This window comes from Anolis carolinensis, chromosome 2 (genome assembly GCF_035594765.1).
Source record: "Anolis carolinensis isolate JA03-04 chromosome 2, rAnoCar3.1.pri, whole genome shotgun sequence".
Taxonomy (NCBI): Eukaryota; Metazoa; Chordata; class Lepidosauria; order Squamata; family Dactyloidae; genus Anolis; species Anolis carolinensis.
Window position 1 is genome coordinate 73,862,212 of NC_085842.1, and position 25,705 is coordinate 73,887,916.

Sequence of the window (25,705 nt, forward strand, 5' to 3'; positions counted from 1 at the left end):
TTTGAATGCGATTTCCTGCTTCTTAGCGGGGGGTTGGACTAGATGGCCTTTGAGGTCTCTTCCAACTCTACTATTCTATGATTCTATGATTCTGTACTAAATCTAGTATTTGCAGGTGTGGCTAGTAATATTAATTAACATTCGTGTAGAATCAGGATTGGGCTAGATGTACTCTGAAGACCTTTTTAACATGCTGGCAACGCAGAAATACATTGTTAAAGCATAACTGAGAGGTGGCTAACCTCTGTTTAAAAACCAACAATGAAGATTGGATATAAGAGATGAAAAGCACATGAATTAAGGCTCTGTACTCATTTTTTAAAAGAAAATATTTTACTAGACAAATTTCTTTGAGTTAAAATGTTTCAAAAACAGGTATGGCATGAAATAAGTTATTATTTAAGTGTATACATCACTGAGATACATGATCTTAATAAGCAACAGAAGATGGGAAGGGGAACTTCACTAGCATATATTTAAGTAAATGTGTAGTATAACCATTATGGTTTTGAGTTTAAAGTTAAAACCAGCGGCCTAAGCAGCTGTTTGGCATTTTGCCACAGTGCACCAGCATGGTTAATAATAAAACTTCAGTGTAACTAAGGCTTAGCTAGTAAGCCAGGCAGACAAAGGGCAAAGTCAATTGGGAGCTCTTACAGGACGTTCTTTAACACAAGTGAGACTTGAACACAATCTCATTTAACGGTATGTGCACACATTTATGTCTGATGGTTTGTATTCAGTTGCACTTTGCTGCATCTTTCAGTTGTTGTAAACTCAATTGAATTCAATCATAAAGGGACTAAAAAGTTTTTCACAATACACCTGTAGAATACTCCATAGTACTCTTTCCACAGGAAGAGCACAGAACCAAGGGGATTATGGATGGAAATCACAAAAAGTGAGTAGGGGAAGGAAACACTTGACATGACCCTTCAAGAATACAGGAAAATCTCCTTTTTCTGGTGCTTCCTACCTCCACAACCATAAAGCCTCCTCTCCAACATGGCAATTCTGTGCTTTATGGCAAGCAGGCAAACTCAAAGAAACATCTGGCCACATCCCTGTAGCCAGAGATGAAATGATGACATTACTGCTAATATATGTAGTGGTCATCCAACCCACCTGCTCACCATGAAGTGTGGCATGGTTACATGGGGTAACTTCAGTAATGTTCTTCTGTAGAGATACTGTACTGAAGCCAGGAAGTTTATTTATTGTATTTCTTCTTCAACACAGGAGATGTTCCTCCTCAGCATTCAGAGCGGCAGGTTCAAGTTTTGGGCTATCTAGGGAAGTCAATACTCAGACAAAAAAAATATATTGCAGCACTGACAAGAAATCAGTGACACAGAAACTAAAATTTCAAAAAAAGTGCTGTTAGAACAAATAGGAGTGTTACATTAGAAGTGTTACACATATAAACAAAAACATGTTAGTGAATTCTATTAAGTGCCCCCACTTTTTTTCCAAAAGAGAAACAAGTATAACCATTGAGAGGCTGTTAAGAAGTCCTGCAATTTTCATTTGGTGCAAAGTTCTCCAGCTGGAAGATTAAGTCAACAGCAGCATCAACATCTGGCACAATGTGGTCTGGTTCTACTAAAGCTGGATCAAATCTGAAATCTCTGTGCCCATGAAACACAGTCTCAGTGATGCTCTCCCTTGTGTCAGAGGGGACTTCTGTGTGAGGGTTGTAAACCCCAGTGCAAACGAGGACAGAATGGCAGCTTGTGGCCGAAGCAGATGCCAATTCACTCTCCCAGCTGTTGTCCAGTTCTTCCTGAGAGACAGTGGCGGACCTTGTGCCTCCAGCTGCTTGGGCCTGGACACGGGCCTTGGAGCCTCTTCTGGAGCTGTTCTCTTCAAGGTAGCGGTTGTAAAGGTTAGCACCATAAATATCTGTCATCAAGTTATCCCTAGAAAGCCAGGAAAGTTACATTGGTATTAATATAATGGAGGTGCTGTATATGGATACAGCTTTTGTTAAAGAGATCAGGTTAAAACAGTTTGCTATTTCAATTTTTCATAGAATCAGAGTTGGAGGAGACTTCATGGGCTATCCAGTCCAACTCCCTGGCAAGAAGCAGGAAAATTGCATTCAAAGCACCCCGTCAGAGGGCCACCCAGCCTCTTCTTAAAAGCCTCCAAAGAAGGAGCCTCACCACACTCCAGGGCAGAGAGTTCCACTGCTGAACAGCTCTCACAGTTAGAAAGTTCTTCCTAATGTTCAGGTGGAATCTCCTTTCTGTAGTTTGAAGCCATTGTTTCTCATCCAGGGCAGCAGAAAACAAGCTCCAGGGCAGCAGAAAACAAGCTTGCTATCTCCTCCCTACAACTTCTCCTCACGTATTTATACATGGCCATTATGTCTCCTCTCAGCCTTTTGATTTAGTTTATAAGTTTGAGCATCCCTTCTCTGGAATTCCAGTACCCCAAATACTCCAACATTGTCCACACGAGTGGTTCAGACAGTAGCACCTTTGTTTTATAATGTTCTATGTTCACACACTTTGTTTCATACACAAAACTATTACAATCTATACACATAATAAAAGTGAAAAATTTGTATGTGTGTATGTGATGGAGTCTCCTCTCAGCCTTTTGATTTAGTTTATAAGTTTGAGCATCCCTTCTCTGGAATTCCAGTACCCCAAATACTCCAACATTGTCCACACGAGTGGTTCAGACAGTAGCACCTTTGTTTTATAATGTTCTATGTTCACACACTTTGTTTCATACACAAAACTATTACAATCTATACACATAATAAAAGTGAAAAATTTGTATGTGTGTATGTGATGGAGGCGTCCTTTACAAATACAGTCTCCCGCCTCCACAAACAGCTATAGTTCCCACTGACCAGGAGACACCAATGGTCCTTCCTCCACTGACATGCAGGTTATAGTGAGCACCATAAACATGGAGCCCAAACCTTGCCTGTGTCCTCCACAAACACCATTCTGCCCCCCACCCAAGTGAAGGTTTTCATACGGGAACAATTTCATCCTAGGTGTTCTGTTTTTCCTCCAGAATGAACAACCCAGTGTTTCTTAATTAGCATGAGCCTGCCCACTGCCTCTCCCTGAATCCTTTCCTACCCTTTCCTATGGCACACAGTTAACAGAGGAATTGATCACCAACTGAACAAGTAGTTTGGGGAGAATTCACCATGATTAACAGTAGTTGTACTTGATCTACATCCAGAGAGCACAGTTAACCCAACCAATGATGGATCTGGACCACACTGGCCACAGATAATTTGACTTGCAGTTCCTTCACCGATACTGTGGCCCCCACTGACAATGGACCAGGACCAAACTTGACACAGAGAACCTCATGACCAACTGAAAATACTGCAGGGGTTGGTGGGAATGGACTTTGATTTTGGGAGTTGTAGTTCACCTGCATCCAGAGAAACTGTGATTCCCCAGCAACAATGGATCGAGGCCACACTTGGCACAGAGAAGCCCCATGACCAACTGAACATAATGCAGGGGTTTAGGGGAATGGACCTTGATTTTGGGAGTTGTAGTTGACCTGCATCCAGAAAGTACTGAACCCAGCTGATGTCAGATCTGGACCAAATTTGGCACACAGACCTAACATGGCCAACTGTGCATACAGGCCTGGTTTGGGTGTGATTGACCTCAGATCTGGTCATACAGTTGAAGCTTAATCCAAGCAAAACGGAGGTCCTCCTGCTCAGTTGTGGGGTTGGAGCATGTGCCTGACGGGGTCATACTCCCCCTAAAGGCACACTTTTACCAAGTGTGTTAATTATCTACAATAGGAATGTTCTGGTGAAAAATGTCTTACCCAATTGCATAGAGAGTTTGAATAGGTTTCTTCCATTGTTTTGCTGCTGCTTGTGTTCTGATCAAGTACTCTGCATAGTGATACGTCAGTGCACTAGGCTTTCCCATCAAAGCTTCATATTTCAGCTCCTTGCCAGTGATCTTTTTGTAAATATTTTCCAGACAAACCATGAATGTTCCATGTCCAAACCTAAAACATATAGATGATTTTTTCAATGAAAATCAACCACAGTAAAAAATAAATCACATATGAAAAGATCAAACATCATTCAGTTGTCTAAATTTGTATGTCAAAATACTACAATTGTCTACATATTGGAACTACACAATGTCTCATGTCCGACCCCACCTCTCAAACATACCTCAAGAACCAGCAGCTGTACTGAGTGATGGAGCAGCTCTTCGGCTGGCAACCGAGACAAAGCAGAATGAAGTTTCCAGCCCCCTTCTGATCCAGAAGACTGATCATATGTTCAAAACATTAGGGACTTTAGCACTCACAATCACAATTGGAAATTTGTGTCCTACCTTGGAGACTGGGCTTCAGCTGCCCACATCAGATCCATATTGCAAGCCAATACAGGAATATGGGAGTTTGTTCCCTGAGGATATGGATTTCCAGGATAGCCACTTGTCAAAAGCACATCTATTATCAACTGCAGGTTAGTTTCCCATCTCACTGGCTCGCCAAACAAAATAATTGCTGCAAGACAAATACACATACTCATACACATACACACGTGAGGTTCATGATTTTCACTGTGTATCACAATGTAATATTTCTAGTTTACAGAACCTTGAATAATTCCAGTGTGTGTGTAGGGGGAATCTATGGATCATAATATTATATTTATGCTACTGACAAATTATTTTCTTCAGAAACTAACACAGTTTAGGGCTGCTGGAATCGTCACCTTGAGTAGTCAAATCTTAAGTTGCACAGGCTTTGAAAGGCTTATACTTTTGATGCTAACCAAATTATGTATTAACACTGAAAAATGTTGAAACCTCTGTAATAGGAATTGTTTAGCAGAAAGTGTCACAGAAGATAGTTTGGTGTTAATTGTTTATATATGTTATTTTGTGCTGCAAACAGTCTGTTTTCCAGTATGAACTGGGCTGATGTTTAGTTATTACTGACAGATTTAGCACAATGCCTTAGTGTATTTAAAATCATATACAGTATAGAGATTGTATAGTTGAGACTGTAATCATCATAGTGCAGCTCCGAGTGGCAGATTTAGAAGAGTGAAGAAAATACAAAGATAGAAAGCAATATCCAGGTTAAGTGAGTTGTAATATGCTTGTGAAATTAGTTATATTAAACAAGGAATGTACACACTGCACATAATGGTCATAAACCTGATTTGGAAATATATAACACACTATTTTTTAAATAATATACACTGTCCATTCTACCTTTTGTAAGAATAAGTTATAACATCATGTGAAAAAAGACATACTGACCCTCGATCTTGGGAAGCTCAACTGCAGGTGGATGCTGCAAAGAAAAAAAAAGCAGCTTTACACTAGTTTGCATTCTTGCTAAACTCGCTTCACTCACTCACATATGCCAATATTATATTTTTAAGGGCTAGAATTTCCTCAGACAAATTTCAGATCTCTAGTTCAGCCAGAGTAAATAATCTTGTCTACTTTACTTTATCATTAGGCTCTGATTATTTCTACATAATCCAGCTTTAGTATTTAACATTTTGCATAACATCATAGGTATGGAGATTATAAGTAAAAACATAGTCTTCCTGAATTTAATTTAATTTCTTCTCTGCAGTGTATGTATGCATGCAGTCATAAAATACAAATACAGGCAGTCCCAAAGTTATGAACAAGATAGGTTCTATAGGTTTGTTCTCAAGCTGAATTTGTATGTCAGTCAGAACAAGTACATTTTAAAGTGTAACTCCAGCCATATCTCCCTCTCTCTCTTTCTCTCTCTCTCTCTCTCATATATATATATATATATATATATATATATATACACACACACACACACACACACACACACACACACACACATATACATACACACACACACACACACACACACACACAAGCTTTGAATAGCATAAAGAAGGGTGAACACCTCTGTGGTGTCCGTTTTGCTGTCTTTGCCCCTGTTCAGAAGATTTCACCTCACTTTCTGTCTCTGTGATAATTGGATTTTGAAAAAAAATGGCTTGTGGAAACAAGGACTGGTGACAAAGTTTCAGTGGAGACACTTTTTCCCCATTATAACTCTTTCAGAAGTGAATTTCGTTTTTTAGGAGTAGATATTTCTCACTTCATATGTAAGTCGGATGTTTGTAACTCGGAGACTGCCTGTATATTAGTTATTAACCACAAAAATTCTCTTCACAGTTAATTTCCACAATTTGCACACACAATTATACTACACACAGCTAACTTCCATCAAATTACACTTAGCATGGCTACTGGAGCATGTTCCAATCAAGCCAGAATATATTACAAAAACTCCAAATAACTTTGTTTCCTTGTTTTTCTTTAAAAATCACTAGATGTACTTCAGCATAGGGGAAGACAGAACATATTACAGTGTTCCCTCACTACTTCGCAGTTCACTTTTTGCAGATTCGCTGTTGCACGGTTTTTTAATAAACTCTAAAAGACTATTATAAATCATAAAAAATTACAATTTATAGCCTAAGGAAGGGAGGAAAGAGAAGCCAAAGGGAGAGAAAAGGAGCCCAAGCAGCAACGGGAGGAGAAGGAGGCAATTTATCAACACACGTTTGGTTGATAAAGACTTAAAATAGTGTATAACTACTAAAAATAATGTATAAATATTAAAATAACACTGTATTATCATTATGTTTATTTATACCCTATTTTTTTCTCCACAAGGAGACCCAAGTGGTTTACATTAAAAGCATTTCAATACAATTCAAAATGCACTCAGGAAATGGAACTGAAACAAATAAAAAGTCCTTTCACAAAATAAATACAACTACATACACAAAATGGAAAAACAATGTAAGCTTTTAGAGGGTTAAGTTTTGCTGTACCAAGTCTCCTTAGACCCTTCCTACTGATAGGAGAAAATGAGTTAAGCTGAATTAAACTGCTGGTTCTTGGAAGCGTTTCCTCATGTTTGTGCCCTGTTCTCTCAGCTGCTGACTAATCTCTTCCAAGATCAGTCAATACTGAGTAAACCTAAGGACAAACTGTACAACCTTTTAAATGATGCAGGCAAGATAAAACAAAAGACAATTAAATGTGCCTTTCTTTAGTCTACACAACAAATATGTTTTTGCCACTTAAGCCAGTAGTGCACCTTAAATCCGAGGTACAATAAGATGTGTTTCAGTAATAGACTCATTTTTGGGCCAAACTCCAATGTTAAGTTGAATCTTTAGCATGACTGACGTTTTTCATTCATTCGTCTTTTATCAGCAGACAGGATTTCCTTCCTGTTCCCACAAAATCGTCAAATTGCTATTTCCACTGGGAGGAAAGTTTCCAGCGCAACAGCAAATTAAACTCCATAAAAAACTAGTAAATTTTAAACACATATATGCACATGGGCCAAAACAGCCTAACTTCATATAGACATGGATCAGATATGATCTGATAATGAATAATCTTGAAAGTTTGTGAGTGCAAAAGCTCAACCAACATACGTATCTGATTTTGTGGTGGCAGTGGGAGGCAAAATCCATGCTGTTAATACCCAGAAAACCCTGTGATGTTGGCTCAAAAACCTGGTGAACTCATGACACATGTGGCCTCATTTCCTATAATTTCATAAACCAGGCACATAATGGGAAAGGAGAGAATGAGGGGCACAGCTGGATACTTGGTGGTGGGGCATCACCTTTGGGAATCTGCTGACTACTGAAGCACAACAGAAGGAGAAGGGTAAGAAGATAGCCCAGAATGGGAGACGCCTACAACTGACCATGGATTATCAGTGAGCCCGGGAAGAAAGCAGGTGGCTGAGAGGATAGTTGGCATTGGTGTGTTGAATTGGTCACAAGTTTCGGTGACAAACAAGCTTTTATGAGTCTTGTGTATTTTTTCTCAGTGTTGTAGTGGTAAGGGCAGAATTGGGAGGTGAAGAGAAAGACAGTAATCATCACATATTAAAATACAAAGCCCATGTGCCCACGGGCCCAAAAGAGCAGGAAAACATTTGAGTTAAACTTTTTTTAATGTCAAGAGTGAGTTGAGAATCTGCATGTCGCTTCTGGAGTGAGAGAATTGGCCGTCTGCAAGAACGTTGCCCAGGGGACGCCCAGATGTTTTGATGTTTTTACCATCCTTGTGGGAGGCTTCTTTCATGTCCCCGCTTGGAACGAGCTGATAGAGGGAGCTTATCCGCGCTCTCCCCAGGTTAGCTTCGAACTGGCAACCTTCAGGTCAGCAACCCAACCTTCAAGAAACAGTCCTGCCAGCACAAGGGTTTAACCCACTGCGCCACCGGGGGCTCCAAGTTAAACTAACTGATAGCAAGAATATCACAGCTAAACTGGTAAAGTATAAACCTTGTTTATTATCAGAAACCATAGAAAATTGCATTTTTTTCATATTTATATGTATACTACAATATTTGTGTTTGTATACTTACCAAAACTTTAGGTCTTCTGTCATGGTCCACCATATCCAATAATGGATACGTTTCTCGTAGTCTGTCAATTGTAATGGGGTGAAAAAATCCAAGTCTAATTGATGTTGCTAGTTATGGATAACAATCTGTATTCTATGGAAACGCACAATTTTACCTTGCTAAAACGTCATACGCAATACATTTGATTTGACTGTGATAGTCTTAGGTTAAAACTTTACCACCCTTTGACAAACATGTGAAAGAACAGTCGTAAAGAACTCTGGCCTTGAATAATATTTAAGCACCACTTTTCTTTGCTCACTGTGGCCCCTACATTTGGAAGCTGATGTCATTTTTTCCTGAGTAGTATAATGTCTGTTCGAACAAGCTCATATTAACTCTTTAGCTACTTGGTCCTGAAAAATGTAATTAGCAACAGGTCCAACTGGTTGAAAAAATACATATAGAAACATTACTTAAAGCTGCATGGTAAAAGAATGCATTTTGTTGCATTCATGCCCTCAACCAAAGATAAGTGTCCACAAGAGTCTTCCAAACCAACAATTTTGGAGGAAACACATACTTTTTTCACCCCCTCCCAATTTCACTTTCTACAAAGTACACCCATTAAGCAAAATTTATAATTTTGTGCTTTCAAAAATGGATGATCTTTTTTTCTGTCTTCCTTGGCTCCAATCTTAGGAGTCACACATGCAAAACCTAAATCCATCACATCATTTGCTGGAACCTCAAGTGAATATGTAGGCACTATGAGTTTGACAGGACCCTGCACACTGATACATTTTGTTTCAAATATAGAATAAACTACTTCTCAAGTGACCTGGAGATCTTGACAGCTTGTATGTGTTTTTGTGTCCTTCGGGTTGACCTAATACAGAATGAAACAATCCAAACCTACCAGAGTTCTGCACAAATCCCAAATCTCTCCCGAATAACTAGAGCTTGAAAACGTTATAGTTTGGGATCTTGGCTCTTGGTTTAGTTCTTTTGGTTTCTCAACTTTTCTGAGCTCTGTACTCAATGAGAGACCACTTTTTTTTCAAAGGATACTGCTTAGCAATATCAAGAAGTGGCCCTTGACCAGATACAAGAACACATTTGTCATGGTAACGTCTGAACATTCGCAGAGGACTGTGGGACATCATAACTTGGTCTTGAGAAATCTAGCAGAGAAAAGAAAAGAAAAGCTGTAATCATTTACATATTTTCTTTAATCCTAGTCAACCTTTTTCATGAAGGTAATACTAAGGATTTGTTTTTCCAAAGCAGACAGCTGATGCATTGGAGTTTGTGTCAGTTCTCATTCTCCCTCCCCCTACAACTAAGGCTGAATCTACACTGCCTTATATTCCAGGATTTGATCCCAGATTATCTACATTGAACTGGATTATATGTGTCTCCACTGCCATATAATCTGGGATAAGAAGATAATCTAGGATCAGATTCTGGGATATAGGACAGTGTAGAAGGGCCCTAAACCTCAAACCATATCTGCAAATATTAATATGATATGCAACACAGTAATAAGGACACAGAAATCTTACTTTTAAAGGGGTTAGTGTTCTTTTATGGAACTACACAAAATTAGTCCTGAAATCATGTAGCTAGTAAATAGCTGATGAATCCCTTTCAAATGAGAAATTCTAAAAATGACTTGGAAATGTACTACATCTTTGTGAAAGGAGAACTGTAAGAAAGGGTTAAGAGACTGCCTTGATGAATGTGATACAAAATATAAAATAGACTAGCTATATATACATACAAAATATTCCTTTATTGTGGTGGAATAAAATCCAGACACAGTCAGGAGAGGCTGAAGTTACTCACTGGCACTCCAAGGATATGTGACAGCTGGTCTGCTTTCTTCTGACGAAGACAGTTTCCTGCATTAGTGACAAAGACTACAGGCACCAAAAATTCTCCCTGAGAGTTAAGAAGTTTTTGAAAGGCTTTTCTTGCAGCAGGAATTGGCGTCTTCCCTCGCACCAATACTCCATCGATGTCAAACAGGAAGCCAAAGGTAGGTTGTTGTATGCTGAGCTGAAGTCAGGAATGAGAAGGCAAGAGTTTATTACCTCACCATCAGTTCATTTCTATTCCAACTTACACTCATGACATCATTCTTTTGCTATATGTAACCTGGACACTTGCCTTTCTTCCGAAGAGCTTCTTCCCCTTATTAATAATTGTAACAACCCTGTCAAACAGATATTCACCCAGGGAGAATCATAGCTATGTGGCGATTTGAAACTCACATCACTGAACTGGTCCTAATCCAAGACTTTAACCCAGGCTTCCCCAATCTGGTCCCAATCCTCTCCAACTCAACAACAACAAACTTTATTTATATACCACTCTATCTCCCGTAGGGACTCAGAGTGGTTTACACATGGTAAACATTCAATACCATCACACAAGATACAACAAACCAACAATAATAACAACTTAAACATAATAAAAAAATTTAAACATTTTAAAACAATGTAAAATCTTTGATATAAAAAGCAAATTGCAGATTGCTCCACTGGGTGATTCCATGACCAAAATGTTCAGTGGTCATTCTGGATAGAGATGATGAGAATGGCAATCCCAGACATTTGGAAAGCTGTTGTAGCAACAATATATTTCCTCCGAAGACTGAAAAATAGCAAATGGGAAGCTATCCCATTTCATTCCCCCAGTTATCTTATGAGATCAGTCATACTGAGTTCATGTAAGAATGACACAGAGATACAGTGAACTTTTATAGGGGAGTGGAAATTTGAACTGATCCAAGTCTAATACTTTTTATCAACCACCAAAATACATACTGGAACCCCCAACTATTAAAAATCCAAAAGGCTTACATGTCATAAAGATTAATGTTTGACATTAATATCTGAAACTAAAGTATGTCAGTTAGACATGCATCAAAACACATTTTAACACTGGAAAGAATCTATACCAGGTAAAGTTGTATAAAGAGTATTGCTGAGGTCTTAACAACAGGGGCTCACATTCTGGGTTGCTTTTAAACACTGTATGAACTATAAATATTTCCACATTAATTAATTATGTAACCTTTGCTTCATCTCAGCATGCACTCAAATAATGTTTTATTCCTTCTAAAGCCAATTTGTACTGTTTGAATAGACACAATTGGCAAGAAATTAACAAAAACAAGTATTTAGGTCAATCAGCAGATTTTCCACTAATGGATTACATGACTAAGAAAGCACCCAACATTAAGACTTAAGAAAAGCCACCTACACAAATTTCAAGCATGTACAAACACTGACTCGCTTTAATATTGTACTCTGTAAATATTTATCACTTGAGGTAAAGGTAAAGGTTTTCACCTGACATTACTTTTAGTTGAGTCCAACTCTGCAGGTTGGTGCTCATCTCCATTCCTAAGCCAAAGAGCCAGCGTTGTCTGTAGACGCCTCCAAGGTCATGTGGCCGACATGACTGCATGGAACACCGTCACCTTCCCGCTAACAGATGGAGCTCACTTCCCAGATTTGAACAGCCGACCTTTCGGTCAAGTTCAGCAGCTCAGCGGTTTAACCTGCTGCGCCACCGGGGGCTCTAATCACTTGAAGTTCATATTAATGTGGTGAATTGCCTTACCTCATCTAGTATAGATTCCCTCAAATCTAAACAGTACTTTTAAAATAGTTACTTTTTCAGATGATAACTCCTAGAATTCACCAACGGCTCTGCTGGCGAAGGATTCTGAAAAGTACAGTCCAAACAAAAGGCTCTGCCAAGCTCTGGTTACAATTCTTTGGGAATGGATAATACACTCTTGGCTGACTGCACACTCATAGATGTATAGAAGATGTTTCCTTCAAGTTATTTCTCACTTATGTGAAATGATCAAGGGGTTTTCTTGGAAAGATTGGCCTGCCCAAGGTTACTCACTGGGTGGACATTTGAACTCTGTTCTCCTACAGTCCAAGTCCAATGTGCAAACTAAAACATCAGAAAGGATGCTTTTGGCTCAGATATATCATTCTTCTTTGGAGTTTCCTAATAGAAACCTTTTAATTCAGACAGGCTTTTAAAGATGAAGGTGTTTAAGATCAATTCAGGGGGTGCTATGGTTTTTAACCTTGAATATGTTTTAATGGTTTTTAACTGTGGAATTTTTAATACTGTTTATATTTAATTCTGTGTTAATGTTTGTATATTTATATATTTTAAATGGTATGCAAATGCTTTTATGTTAAGCCGCTTTGAATCTCCTCTGGGAGAGACAAAACAAGGTATAAATAAATCTAATAATAATAATCTAATAATAATAATAATAATAATAATAATAATAATAATAATAATAATAATCAGCTGATGACCCAAAATGCAGACTGTGCAAGGAACAGGAGACTGTTCAGCATGGAGTGGCCTCCTACCTGAGAGTGGATTCCTTTGAAAATATGGACTGGGTTGGCTGTTAGCCGCCTAAACCAAAGCACTCAAATGTCTCCTTTCTTGAGCAAATGGCAGCCAAATGTTGGATGGCTGTCCAGATGAAGTGGAATGCCAGAGAGCTTGGAAGGTGGGAATACAAAGCCAATTTACCAAACAAATCCCAGTGGAATTTACCATGCATAGGATTGAATTGTAACTGCATCCTAAGCAGCTAAATTCAAAGGGATTTGCTGTCTATCAAATCTCTTTTGGCTGGTGATTGTAAGAATTCCTTTTTAAAAGTATATAGGGAATGCATATATTTATCTGTATATTTATATGTATTATATATATATATATTTACACATATTAAAAAAATATAGGGAGCCCCCGGTTCAAATCCGGGGAGCGGGGTGAACTCCTGCTGTTAGCCCCAAGTTTTGCCAACCTTGTAGTTCAAAAACATGTGTGTAGAGCAATAGATAACGCTCTGGTCATGCCGGCCACATGACCTTTGGGATGTCTACGGACAACAATGGCTCTTTGGCTTAGAAATGGAGATGAGCACCAACCCTCAGAGTTAAACACGACTAGACTTAATGTCAGGGGAAAACCTTTACCTTTACCGAGCGAATACTTATTTTCATGACCCCTAACACTGTTAAACCAACTTTAAAATTTCTTATAAAAGACAAGAAGATTGGAGGCTGGATTATTTTTTCTCTGAATATGTAGGCAACCAGCAATGGAATTGGCAGATCTTGTGGATTTAGGTTCTCTTTACTAAGAATAGTATAATCAAAATGAAAGAAAATTAAGCCAAACTTCCCTAGAAACATAAACTGATTGTTCTCACCACAAATACCTTAAGATGACACAATCCTCAAATTTCAGCAAAACTAGACAAGTAAAAACACTGGTAAACTGTCCGCAGATTAATACTTCACTGGAAATATTTGATCAAAGCAGTCTTCTAATTAGCATTTGAGTGTTTTGAAAGACTTGGCAAGTGAGTATGGTTACAACAGATATTACTTCACAGCTTTACACGGGCAATTGCCACTCCAGTCTCTTGAGTAGATTAAATCTGGTCCTGGAGGAATCCCAAAACCTCATTAAGTCTCAAAGTGCAAAATAATATTTTCAGAACTTTGCTTACTGCTAAGGGTTAATGTTTTGTCACATCCACAGAACAAACGCTAGCACAAGGAAAATCATATGCACTGTATGTTGCCCCTAGTTATATCTTGCCGAAGCAGCACAAAAGTTCATATTATCCCTGAAGCATGACACAAAGGAAAGAAAGTTTCAGTTAAGAAAGCTGGACTGCTTTCAGCTCTTGTAAAGTTTTAATACGTTGTGTATTTATGTATGCTTTGAAACTGCTACCCAACCAAGGAAGGAGGAAAAACTAAAACCAATATTTGCGTAAGTGTAGTAACTTAATATTTTCCAGTTAATTGCAAGTTTTTACTGTTTTTAATAAAAAAAATAAGGTTGAAAGATTCCCAAGGGCCATGGGACATCATGGGTGTGAGAGATTCTATTAATAGGTGGTTTAAAACACTAAGGGCTTTCAATGTTCACTCAAGCTCTACAGTGATAAAAAATTACAGCAGTTGAGACCACACCTACACAAGGTACAATATTTAGGCTGGTGCGGCTCAAAGCAGTGATCCCTGGATCGGTGCCTGTCCACAAACCATCAACGGCTAGTCCATGGCACATTTCCAGAAACAACACCCACTAGTCAAGGGGCATGAATATCACTCCAGTTTCTGCCACAGTTGTGGTAGGCTGGGGATGCTGATTTTCCCCACATCAGAAAGTCCAGGAAGCACTGATTTTGGCAATATGTGTACAGTATCCTTTGTTTCAAATTGGATGGTTACCAGTGTTATAGCAGTAATATCTAAGTCCCAGATCTCTCTGCTCACTAGAACAAGTAAATTAACTGAATTTACAGTTCTGCATTTCAAATACCAAAATAGCAACTAATGCAATGCACACAGAATAATGAAATTGAAACACTTATTAGAGACAACTATAAGCAAAACTATATACAGTACATGTTACCTTATCATTAGGGCAATGCACAATATGTGTTTCTCTCGATCTTAAGTGGTGGGAATAACTTTTCTGAACTATACATTACAAATGGGCAAACTGGTCAACATGACCCACTCCCAGCAAAAAAAAAAATTGTGAAAAAAAGTTGAGAAAAAAATGTCAAACTGCATTACTTGTCTAATGTCTAACATCCGCCACAACCAGACAGTGCATATCTTTTTCTATAACCGAAGACCATCTTCAAACTTACTTTTTCTAAACTGCCCAATTTCAAAGCAATCTGTTGAAGCAGACACAGTAACATATAATTGTCCGCTTCTTGACTGGTAGTTATAATGAATGGATGTCATCAGGGCTGTAGCCAGAAAAAAATTTCGGGAGGGATTTTGAAACTTTCGGGGAGGCGGGGGGTTGAACCCCTAGCACCCCCTCCCCCGGCTACAGACCTGTCAATATCTGCTTGAGATAGTGCCTGGAGGGACTTTTAATGTTTTGCATCTCATAGACTTAGCATGGGGATTTGGTTAACCAGTTAAAATTCATGAGTAAACCAGTTTTTTTTTAACCTGAAAAATTTCGGGAGGGGGGGGTTTGAACCCCTAAACACCCCCCCCCCTCGCTACAGGCCTGGATGCCATTCATCTTTAGATAAGGCTGTACTATCAACCACGTAATAACAAGAATTCTCCTGATATCTATCAGTATCATGCTTACTGTGTCTGCAAACATGACCAGCCAGTATCTTATAGATCTACAGGATCTACAACATTTAACAAGTCTATATGCTTACAAGGCAGGCTGGTTTTCATTATTGAAATGGCAAAATCAATGAGATAGTGTCACTGGAATTAGACAGCACTGAAATCAGGTAGCATCACTGAAATTAGACATGATAACAGCATTAACATTTGGAAGCTTCTTCAACCATTCTATTGTTCCTATGCAGAATGAATAGCTTTGGGGTGTGTGGGAAATGAATGTGTGCTGAACTGTAAGATCCAGCACACATTTATTTGACTGCCTAAGTCAGATGAGAAGCATGTGGCTACATCTGCTTCACGGACAACATACTTGTCCAAAAAGTACAAAGTGAGAAAAAATCTAGGGAGATAAAAAGAATGTATGATTTTCTATTGCTGTGTATTGCAAAGGGACTTTAAACAATTCTGCAAAACAAAAAAGCAAGTAACAGAGCCAGTTGATGGCTGAATTTCGCCACACAACCATGCCAACTGATATATGATCAAGGAAAGATAGGTGCATTTTTCAAGTTCCAAGAACCATGGAAACGGCTCCCAGATCACAGTAGATTATGTTTATTTCACACAGACTTTTATCCATTATTGAATGTGTGTACAGTTATGTTGAAGAATTCACAGTGTAAGCCATGCCACTGGACATTTGGAACAGAAGTTACTTTGAAGACACTAAACACTGGGTAGCTTCTTTATAATTCAAGGAATTAACTGTGTGCTAAGTTCATTTAGTTATAGTTATACACCAAATCACTGCACAGATATATAATTTTAGCTCTCTTAGCCTTTAGGTGCTTGCTCTGCTTGCTAGGAATTTGACTATCAGTTTTGCAAGATTTGAATCTCATATTTACCGATATGTTTATATTATTTTTATTTTGTTTACATGGCAAACATAAAACATTCCTTGGAATATAGAGGCAATTTACAAAATATATACAAATGCACATTTAACGAAGTAACACAAAAACTAACATGTTAACTTAAACATATAATTTTTAAAAAAGGAATAGGTGACTTCTTACTATCCTTTCGTACTAGAAGGATATATGCTTGTATAAGCTAAATCCCCACTACTGCCTATTATGAATGTGGCAACTTTACACATAGCCAAACCATGTCTACCTTTGTCCAGAAAATTAGAAATGTGCTGCAAGACCTTTGCCTGTGTTCCAGATACTGTGAAAATACCCAACCTGAAAAAAGCATGAATGAAAAACAGGCACAGGCAATTCCTTGTGAATGACTGCAGGTGTAAACAAAATCTGAATATTATCTTCCAGTTATTAAAGCTTGCACATGGCAACAAAACTAAATGGCTATTATAAGAAAACTCAATTGCTGAATCAAAGCATGAGCCCTCTTTAAAGAACTCATTGTAGCCTGCAACTGAGATGCTGCATCATTCTTGGGAAAGAAACTGGCCTGTGTCCTCTCTAAGATCTCAGACCACCATAGGCAGAGAGTAATGTTCCCATTGTAGGCAGCCTCCAAGTTATGAACAAGATAGGTTCTGTAGGTTTGTTCTGAAATTGAATTTGTATGTCAGCCAGAACAGGTACATTTTTCATATATACAGTAAAGCTTTGGATGGCATAGGGAAGGATTAACATTCTTGTGGTGTTTGTTTTACTATCTATACTCATTCAGAAGATTTCACCTAAATTTCTGTCCTTGTAAAAATTGGATTTTGAAAAAAAAAAACAGCCTGTTGTGGAAATAAGAATTGTGAGAAAGCTTCAGTGGAGACACCTTTTCCCAATGATAACTCTTTCAGGGATGAATTTCCCTTCCGAGGGGTAGATTTCTCTCACTTCCCGTTGTCTCACCACCATTCTTAACTATGAGTCATTTGTAAGTTATATGCTTGTAACTCAGGGACTGCATATACTTGCATTCACCTTGATTTGGCATTTTGTATCTGCGATATCATCACACCTTAATCTCACCCAAGCACCAACCAGTGTTGGCTCTCATAAGTACAATTATCAATGTGTATTGTCCCAACTTCAAGCATTTCAAATGTATTTATCTCAGAAATAAATAAATGAATGTTTCACCTGCAATGCACAGCTCTCCCAGCATATGTGTGCAGTTGAGCAAGTCAGAAAGCAAGAAGGAAGAAGTGGGAGAACAACAAAAGTGAGATATGAGAGCAAGACTCCTTAGCACTTTGGCATGAAATTTTGAACAGTAAAGAGGTGACTGCACTGGTTTCCTTTTACCTGCCCAGATTGGAGGAAGAAAACAAAACACGTGAAATCTTGATGTTCCTGGGGGGGGGGGGGGGGGGGTATTCTGTCTGCTGAGAAGGGAAGCATAAGTGAGAGGAAGACATGCAAATTTTGCTTGTTTCGGGGAAGTTATTTCCTTGTTCTGCTTAGAAATGGACATGAGAAGGATGAAGAAACTAACTTTTAGGTGGGCAACTGGAGTCTGCTTTCTTCACTTGGCAAACCCACTGGGAGAGGGCCCAAGAGACGACATCCAACTCCTCTATCTCCTACAGAGCTTGTTCCACCTGGGAAGCCTGCAGGAGAAGGAACAGCCGAAGAACAGAGCTCTGACCTGCTGCTCCCAGTCTCTCTGCTGCTCTGGAAATGAACTATCAAAGCCAAGTCACCCAGCCATGCCCCCTTGGGCTCAGCAGTCTTCTGGTACCACTTGAGAACATCTACACATTTATCTAGCCTGCAAGAGGTAAATGTGGTGTTTTGTACTTTAAGACTGATGGTGGGTTTGGTGAAATCACTAATCTTGCGACTACTTCAGCTGCTTTGGAACGTATCATTTGGTCTCCAATTGTTCCCTGTGGAACTGTCTGCTCCCATTTACATTGGCCACAGTTTATATAGCAAGTACAGGAATGCTATCCCGATATAAATTGCAACCCACCTACACCTGAAATACTGAGAATTTCCATGTAGATCTTCTGACAAATAATCAGGGTGTATTTTAAAAGGCTTTATAGTCCTAGATTAGTCCTAATTGAACAGTTTCAAAAACACACCCTCCAACTGACAAGAGTTCTTCCCTCACCCTGGACTTTTCAGATATATAAACGTTCCTTGCTTAGTTTCTCCATACCTCACAACCTCTGAGGATGCCTGCCATAGATGTGGGCGAAACGTCCGGAGAGAATACTTCTAGAACATGGCCATACAGCCTGGAAAACATACAACAACCCTGTGATCCCGGCCATGAAAGCCTTTGACAACATACCCAGAAATCTTTTCTTTTTTTCTACATCTCATTTACTAGATGTTTCCAGTTCCTTCTGCTTCTTTCCTTTAATGTGAAGACTCCTGCCTGGTATCTACCCATCAGCGTTAACAATACTGAGCAACATGGAACAGATTAAGGCAGGTTTCCTTTCTCCTGTGTTGCAACACTTGTGAAACCAACATTCCTCAGAGAAGCAAACCCATGATACTGAAAGACACTTGGATTAAAAAGAGTGTAACTGCCTTGGTCTAGTCTACCATGACTTGAGGGCCTTGGTGGGCTGAGAGGAGATACATACAAGCTTTAAATAAATAAGCGGTTTGAAAGACACTGACAACACAACCCTATCCTGCTTATCCTGAAGCACATCCCACTGTGTTCACAAAGATTTACTTTGTGGTAAATATATTTAGAGTAAGGCTGAGAGGTTCATGAGCTGTATGTTTATCTTGGATTCCCATTCCATATAAAGGCACCCAGCATCAGGATTGTGTTTTCTCAGTGGGGAACAAACAAGGACAACCTTTTGCAGGTCAACTTCTGCCATCAGAATTACCATTATGTTATGTCTTGAAAGCAAAAAGGAATGGAAATTCTATTGAAAGCTTCTTCAAAACATAACATTCACACACCACTGCATATGAAAGCCTTGTCCCTGTTTCATCAAGAAACGAGGTTAATATTATGCCGAGATATATAACATACAATGACTTAAGATTTAGGTTGTTGTCAGAAGCTTTATTTTCTTGTTCCTATTTTTTCTTGGCAGCAAATTTTCACTGATGGAAGATTCTCCTTTTCTGTCTCTTGCTCAGTTGCTAGTCACAGTTTCCAGCTTTAGTAGTTTGTAGAATTTTAGTTCTTTTCTATATATTATTTCTGTCTATTTCATTAGCGGCAGACTTGATTTCAAACACATAAAGATAGGATTGTTGGTTGGTTTGATGTGCTGCCTTACTCGCCCTACATGAAGCCCACAGCACTTAGCCCTATTGCATTCCCCACTGCCTACTTTAAAGGAATTACACCAAAATGGGACCAGAAATGTCACTAGTTCAACTGGGTTACCAGTGCCATTGCTGCATTTCTAAAACCTTAAAAATGAGTTGCTGAAGACTAGCATAAAGGTATCTTCCAGTCCAGAAATGTTTGCCTTCAACATAGCAACAGGAAGCCAGGGTTGAACGCGTTCAACTCAACACTGATGCAAAGGAAGCAGGCACTTCAACAGTAAGTAATTTGTTTTTATTTAATATTTTTAACAAAATTATTTTTCCAAACTAGGTAACAAGAATACTTAACACTTGAGTGTAATACAAATATATTAAAATATTCATTTAAAAGATCTGAACCCTATACCCCCTAGCAAACAGATGGCTTGCTTATCTAACACAAAACATCAAACGGGGACAAAATGTGTTATTTTTCAGATCAGGCATTATAAAAATGATAATTAGGTCAAGCAGCCTATGGCTGTGCATATGATATTCAATAGCACATTCCACATATCATGGGTATTAATTTCTCTTGTCATTCAGGACAAAGAAAGGGCCCTTGATGAAAGGTTGCAGCTCAGTGGAAGAACATTTATTGTGTAAGCATAATACAGGGTGTTTGAAGAAGAACTCCCTATACACCATTTAATTTCAATGGTGAATAGGGAGTTCTTTCTCAAACACCCTGTATAATCACAAGGTAGAGTTGGGGGGAAGCTCCCTTCTGAGTTGCCAGAGGCTCTTTATACAGCGTAGGAGCCAAATACTGGACAATAATCTAACTAGGTTGAAGCCTACTTCATATGAAAAAAGTGGTGCTACTCAGACATGAAATTCTGGCTTCTGGACATTTTGGGGTAGTGGTTTGAGCGTTGGGCAAGAAGTCTCTGCTTAGCCATGGAAATCTATTGGGTGACCTTGAGCAAGTCACACTCTCTCCATCTCAGAAGAAAGCAAAGGCAGCCTCCTCTGAGCAAATCTTGGCAAATCTGACTTGGTGATCCTAAGTCAGAACAGACTGGAAGGCACACATCAACAATGTACAACCCTATATATGCTTACTCAGAGACTTTACTGAGTGGCTTACTATTAAGCAGTAGTAGCCTTCAAATACTATTTTGCTTCATTTCTTCAACATACAGACAGCATCAAAGAAAAAAAAATCATCAGAAAAATATAAATACAGCCGCATCCCCTGGGCAGCACAGCAGGACCACAGCCAACTACATAAAACCATGCATAATAGCAAACTGAAACGAAAGGCTCTAGCTCAGTGGTTCTCAACCTGTGGGTCCCCAGATGTTTTGGCCTTCAACTCCCAGAAATCCTAACAGCTGGTAATCTGGCTGGGATTTCTGGGAGTTGTTGGCCAAAACACCTGGGGACCCACAGGTTGAGAACCACTGCACTAGCTCAAAAATACCATAGCCGTGCTGGAAGACCACAGAACTGCCTAGACTTCAGTCGTTCTCAACCTGTGGGTCTCCAAGTGTTCTGGCCTACAAGCTAGTTTACAAGCTGTTAGGATTTCTGGGAGCTGAAGGCCAAAACATCTGGGGACCCACAGATTGAGAACCATTGGCCTAGAGCAGTGGTTCCCAACCTTTGGGCCTCCCCCAGTTTCCAACAACTGGTAAGCTGGCTGGGATTTCTTAGTGTTGGAAGTCCAAAACACCTGGAGGCCCTAAGGTTGTGAACCACTGGCCTAGAGGATATGTTTTGTCAGACATGGATGAATGAAACTGTGAGTATTGGTCCCACAGATATGGGGAATCATACCATATAACAGTAACAAAAGTAACAATGTACTGCCTACTTGTGATACTTTAGCTCTGGTACCTGAGACAGCCACCTTAATTTATCTTCCTCATGGTAAGGGCAAGTTGTGGGTGGGACTCACTTTACCTCAAGGGCACCTCTGCAAACACTTATGGTGCATCTACACCAGGCATGGGCAAACATTGGCCCTCCAGGTGTTTGGGAGTTAAAGTCAATGTTTGCCCATGCCTGATCTACACTATGGGGAAAAAACAAGAAAAGGGGGAGAGAAAGAAAGAAAAAAAGAAAGAAAAAGGAAGGAATGTATGAGGGAAGAAGAAAAGAAAAAGGGAGGTAGAAGAATCACAGAATCACAGAGATGGAAGAGACCTTATAGGCCATACAGTTCAACCCCATTCTGCCAAGAAGCAGGAAAATCTCATTTAAAGCACCCCTGACAGATGGCCATCCAGTCCCTGCTTAAAAGTCTCCAAAGAAGGAGCCTCCACCACAGTCTGGGGCAGAGAGTTCCACTGCCGAACAGCCCTCACTATGAGGAAGTTCTTCCTGATGTTCAGGTGGAATCTCCTTTCCTGTAGTTTGAAACCTTTGTTCTGTATCTTAGTCTCCAGGGCAGCAGAAAACAAGCTTGCTCCCTCCTCTCTATGACTTCTCCTCACATATTTATACATGGCTATCATCGTGTCTCTTCTCCGCCTTCGCTTCTGCAGGTGAAACATGCCCAGCTCTTTAGGCTGCTCCTCATAGGGCTTGTTCTCCACACACTTGAACGTTTTAGTCACCCTCCTCTGGACGCTTTCCAGCTTGTCAACATCTCCCTTCAATTGGGGTGCCCAGAATTGGACACAGTGTGATTCCAGGTGTGGTCTGACCAAGGCGGAATAGAGGGGTAGCATGACTTCCCTGGATCTAGACCAGGCATGGGCAAACTTGGGGCCTCCAGGTGTTTTGGACTTCAACTCCCACCATTCCTAACAACCTCAGGCCCCTTCCTTAAGCGGCTGAGGGGGAAAAGGATGGGGCCTGAGGCTGTTAGGAATGGTAGGAATTGAAGTCCAAAACACCCTGAGGCCCCAAGTTTGCCCATGCCTGGTCTAGACACTAGACTTCTATTGATGCAGGCCAAAATCCCATTGGCTTTTTAAGCTGCTGCATCACATTGTTGGCTCATGTTCACCTTCCTCCTCAGGAGGATAGAATCATAGAAACAGTTTTCTATTTCAATTTTTCATAGAATCACAGAGTTGGAAGAGACCTCATGGGCCATCCAGTCCAACCTCCTGCCAAGAAGCATTCAAAGCACCCCCGACAGATGGCCATCCGGCCAAGATCTTTTTCACAGTACTGCTGTGGAGCCAGGCATCGTCCCCTATTCTGTATCTTTGCATTTCATTTTATTCCTGCCTAAGTGGAGTATCTTGCATTTTTCCTGTTGAAAGTTCATTTTGTTAAGTTTCGGCCAATCATCTCTCTAATCTACCTGAGTGCCCGCTTATCCCCCTACCAACCCCTGAGATTATTTCGGTCTAAAGACCAAAATTTGCTTGAAGTCCCTAACATCCGGACCTATCATTTGTCTTCAAATAGGCAGAGAGCCTTCTCGATTGTAGCCCCTTATTTAGGGAATGCCTTGCCGGTTGAAATTCGAACCATCCGAGACCGACTTGACTTTCGGAAAGCCTGTAAAACCTCTCTCTTCCGACAAGCTTTCGATGGGTGAAAAACTTGGGGTTATGTTCTGTTATTATTGTTATTTAAAGCCAATTGTATTGTTTAATCTATTTCTGTAAACCGCTCCGAGCCAAATTGGGAGTAGCGGTATACAAGTCCAATACAGCAGAGTCTCACTTATCCAACACTCACTTATCCAACATTCTGGATTATCCAACACATTTTTGTAGTCAATATTTTGGTGCTAGATTCGTAAATACAGTAATTACTACATAGCATTACTGGCTATTGAACTACTTTTTCTGTCAAATTTGTTGTATAACATGATGTTTTGGTGCTTAATTTGTAAAATCATAACCTAATTTGATGTTTAATAGGCTTTTCCTTAGTCCCTCCTTATTATCCAACATATTCACTTATCCAACGTTCTGCCAGCCTGTTTATGTTGGATAAGTGAGACTCTACTGTAAATATAAATAAATAAATAATCTGTTAAGATCGTTTTGGTTTCTGCTCCGGTCTTCTGGAGTATTGGCTATCCCTCCCAAATTGGTGTGAGGGAAAGAAAGGAAGGAAGGAGAAGGTGCGGGGAAATAAAAGAGGGAAGAAAAAGAGAGAGAACGAAAGTGTGGATGGAAGAAGAAAGGAAGGAGAGGGAGAGAGGAAGGAAGGAAGGGCTCAGCCTATCCAGACGCAGGGAAACTTCCCCCGAGTTTGCGCTGCTCCGCCTCCTGGGAGCGGGAGAGAGACTGAGAGAAGGAGGGAAACCCCAAGCCCCGTCCATCCATCCATCCATGAATCCCTGCCCTCCTCACCTGCCCGGCGGACTCTCCGTCCTTCCCTGAAGCGGCGGCGCTGGCGCTGCTGCAGAGCCCTGTCTGCTGCCCTGCGGCCAAGCGGAGCGCCCGCCCGAGGCGCGGCAGCAGGGACCACATGGCGGGCCCTTGGAAGCAGCCCCGGCCGCTGCCGGCTTCTCCTAACCTAAGCCCTGCCTGGCCCCGCCCACTTGGTGACGCTCCCTCCTGTGGGCGGGGCCTGCCGGGCACTGCCGCCCCGCCCACATTCGCTCTCGCGTGGGAGCTTCCCCTTGGCGGCCTCGCTCGCCTCCGCCCTTTGCGGACGCTTCTCGGAACAGACATCAATCTGGGGTACATTTACACGGCAGTTTGACGCCATTTGGACTGCCAGGGCTCAATGCTATGGAATCCTGGGAGCTGTAGTATGGTGAGTCACCAGCACTCTTCGGCTGAGAAAGGCTAAAAGTTGGGCTTTCCTGGGTATATGGCCATGTTCCAGAAGCATTCTCTCCTGACGTTTCGCCCACATCTATGGCAGGCATCCTCAGAGGTTATGCGGTCTGTTGGAAACTAGGAAAAGTGAGGTTTGTATATCTGTGGAATGTTCAGGGTGGGAGAAAGGACTCTTGTCTGTCTGGGGCAGGTGTGACTTGCAGTTGGCCACCTTGATTATCCTTTAATGGCCTTGCAGCTTCAAATCCTGGGGGAATCCTTTGTTGCAAGGTGTGTGCTGGCCCTGATTGTTTCATGCCTGGAATTCCCGTTTTTAGAGTGTTGTTCCTTTATACCAGACACGAAACAATCAGGGCCAGCTAACACCTCCCAACAAGGGATTCCTGCAGGCAGGAAGCAGCCAGGCCTTGAATCTGCAAGGCCATTAAAGGCTAATCAAACTGGCCAATTGCAACATTCACACCTGCCTCAGAAGAACAAGAGTTCCATCTCTCACCATGGACCTTCCAAGGATATATAAACCCCAGTTTTCCTAGTTTCCAATAGATCTCACAATCTCTGAGGATGCCTGCCATAGATCTGGGCGAAATGTCACAAGAGAATGCTGAAACATGGCCATACAGCCCGGAAAACTCACAGCAACCCAATGATTTCAGCCATGAAAGGCTTTGACAACATAAAGGCTAATGTCCTTGCAAGACTATGATTCCATAGCATCAAGCCCTGGAAGTTCAAGTGGGGTCAAACTGCATTAATTCCATAGTGTAGATGCGCCCTCAGTCTTCAATGTGCAACAAGACCCCTTTCCATACTGATATCCAGAGTAACAATGCTTTGCTTTTGAAATTTTGCATCAAGCAATCAGGAGAGGCAGGTAATAAATAACATGTATCATTATTATTATTATCTGCAGTGGGAGGAAGGATGCCATGCTGCCAACAAGCTGACATTCTAGTTATAAAAACCCATTTTTCCGAGATCCCTTGACTCAAAATTATAGAATCATAGAGTTGGAAAAGACCACGTGGGTCATCTAGTCCAACCCCCTGACATGCAGGAAAGCATAATCCAAGTATCCCCGGACAGATGGCCATCCAGCCTCTGTTTAAAAGTTTCTAAGGAAGGAGCTTCCATCACACTCTGA

General features: G+C 40.4%; 1 protein-coding gene across 1 annotated transcript; it reads right to left on the reverse strand.

Moving 5' to 3' along the window:
- Positions 1 to 311: 311 nt before the first annotated feature.
- On the reverse strand, positions 312 to 24,308 carry LOC103277518 (haloacid dehalogenase-like hydrolase domain-containing 5). Its single transcript, XM_062973857.1, has 8 exons — positions 24,127 to 24,308; positions 10,252 to 10,464; positions 9,475 to 9,587; positions 8,425 to 8,518; positions 5,286 to 5,319; positions 4,347 to 4,521; positions 3,820 to 4,008; positions 312 to 1,919 (listed from the first exon to the last, which is right to left on the reverse strand). The coding sequence occupies exons 1-8, from the start codon at positions 24,244 to 24,246 to the stop codon at positions 1,505 to 1,507; spliced, it is 1,353 nt and encodes a 450-aa protein (XP_062829927.1). The 5' UTR covers positions 24,247 to 24,308; the 3' UTR covers positions 312 to 1,504.
- Positions 24,309 to 25,705: the final 1,397 nt, after the last annotated feature.

Coding starts and splice junctions, on each gene's coding strand:
- LOC103277518 (XM_062973857.1), bottom strand. CDS start 24,246: ATGTGGTCCCTGCTGCCGCGCCTCGGGCGGGCGCTCCGCTTGGCCGCA. Junction 9,588..10,251: donor CACATATCCTTGGAGTGCCA/GTGAGTAACTTC, acceptor TTTCTCTGCTAG/ATTTCTCAAGACCAAGTTAT. Junction 5,320..8,424: donor ACAGAAGACCTAAAGTTTTG/GTAAGTATACAA, acceptor TTTTCTTTGCAG/CATCCACCTGCAGTTGAGCT.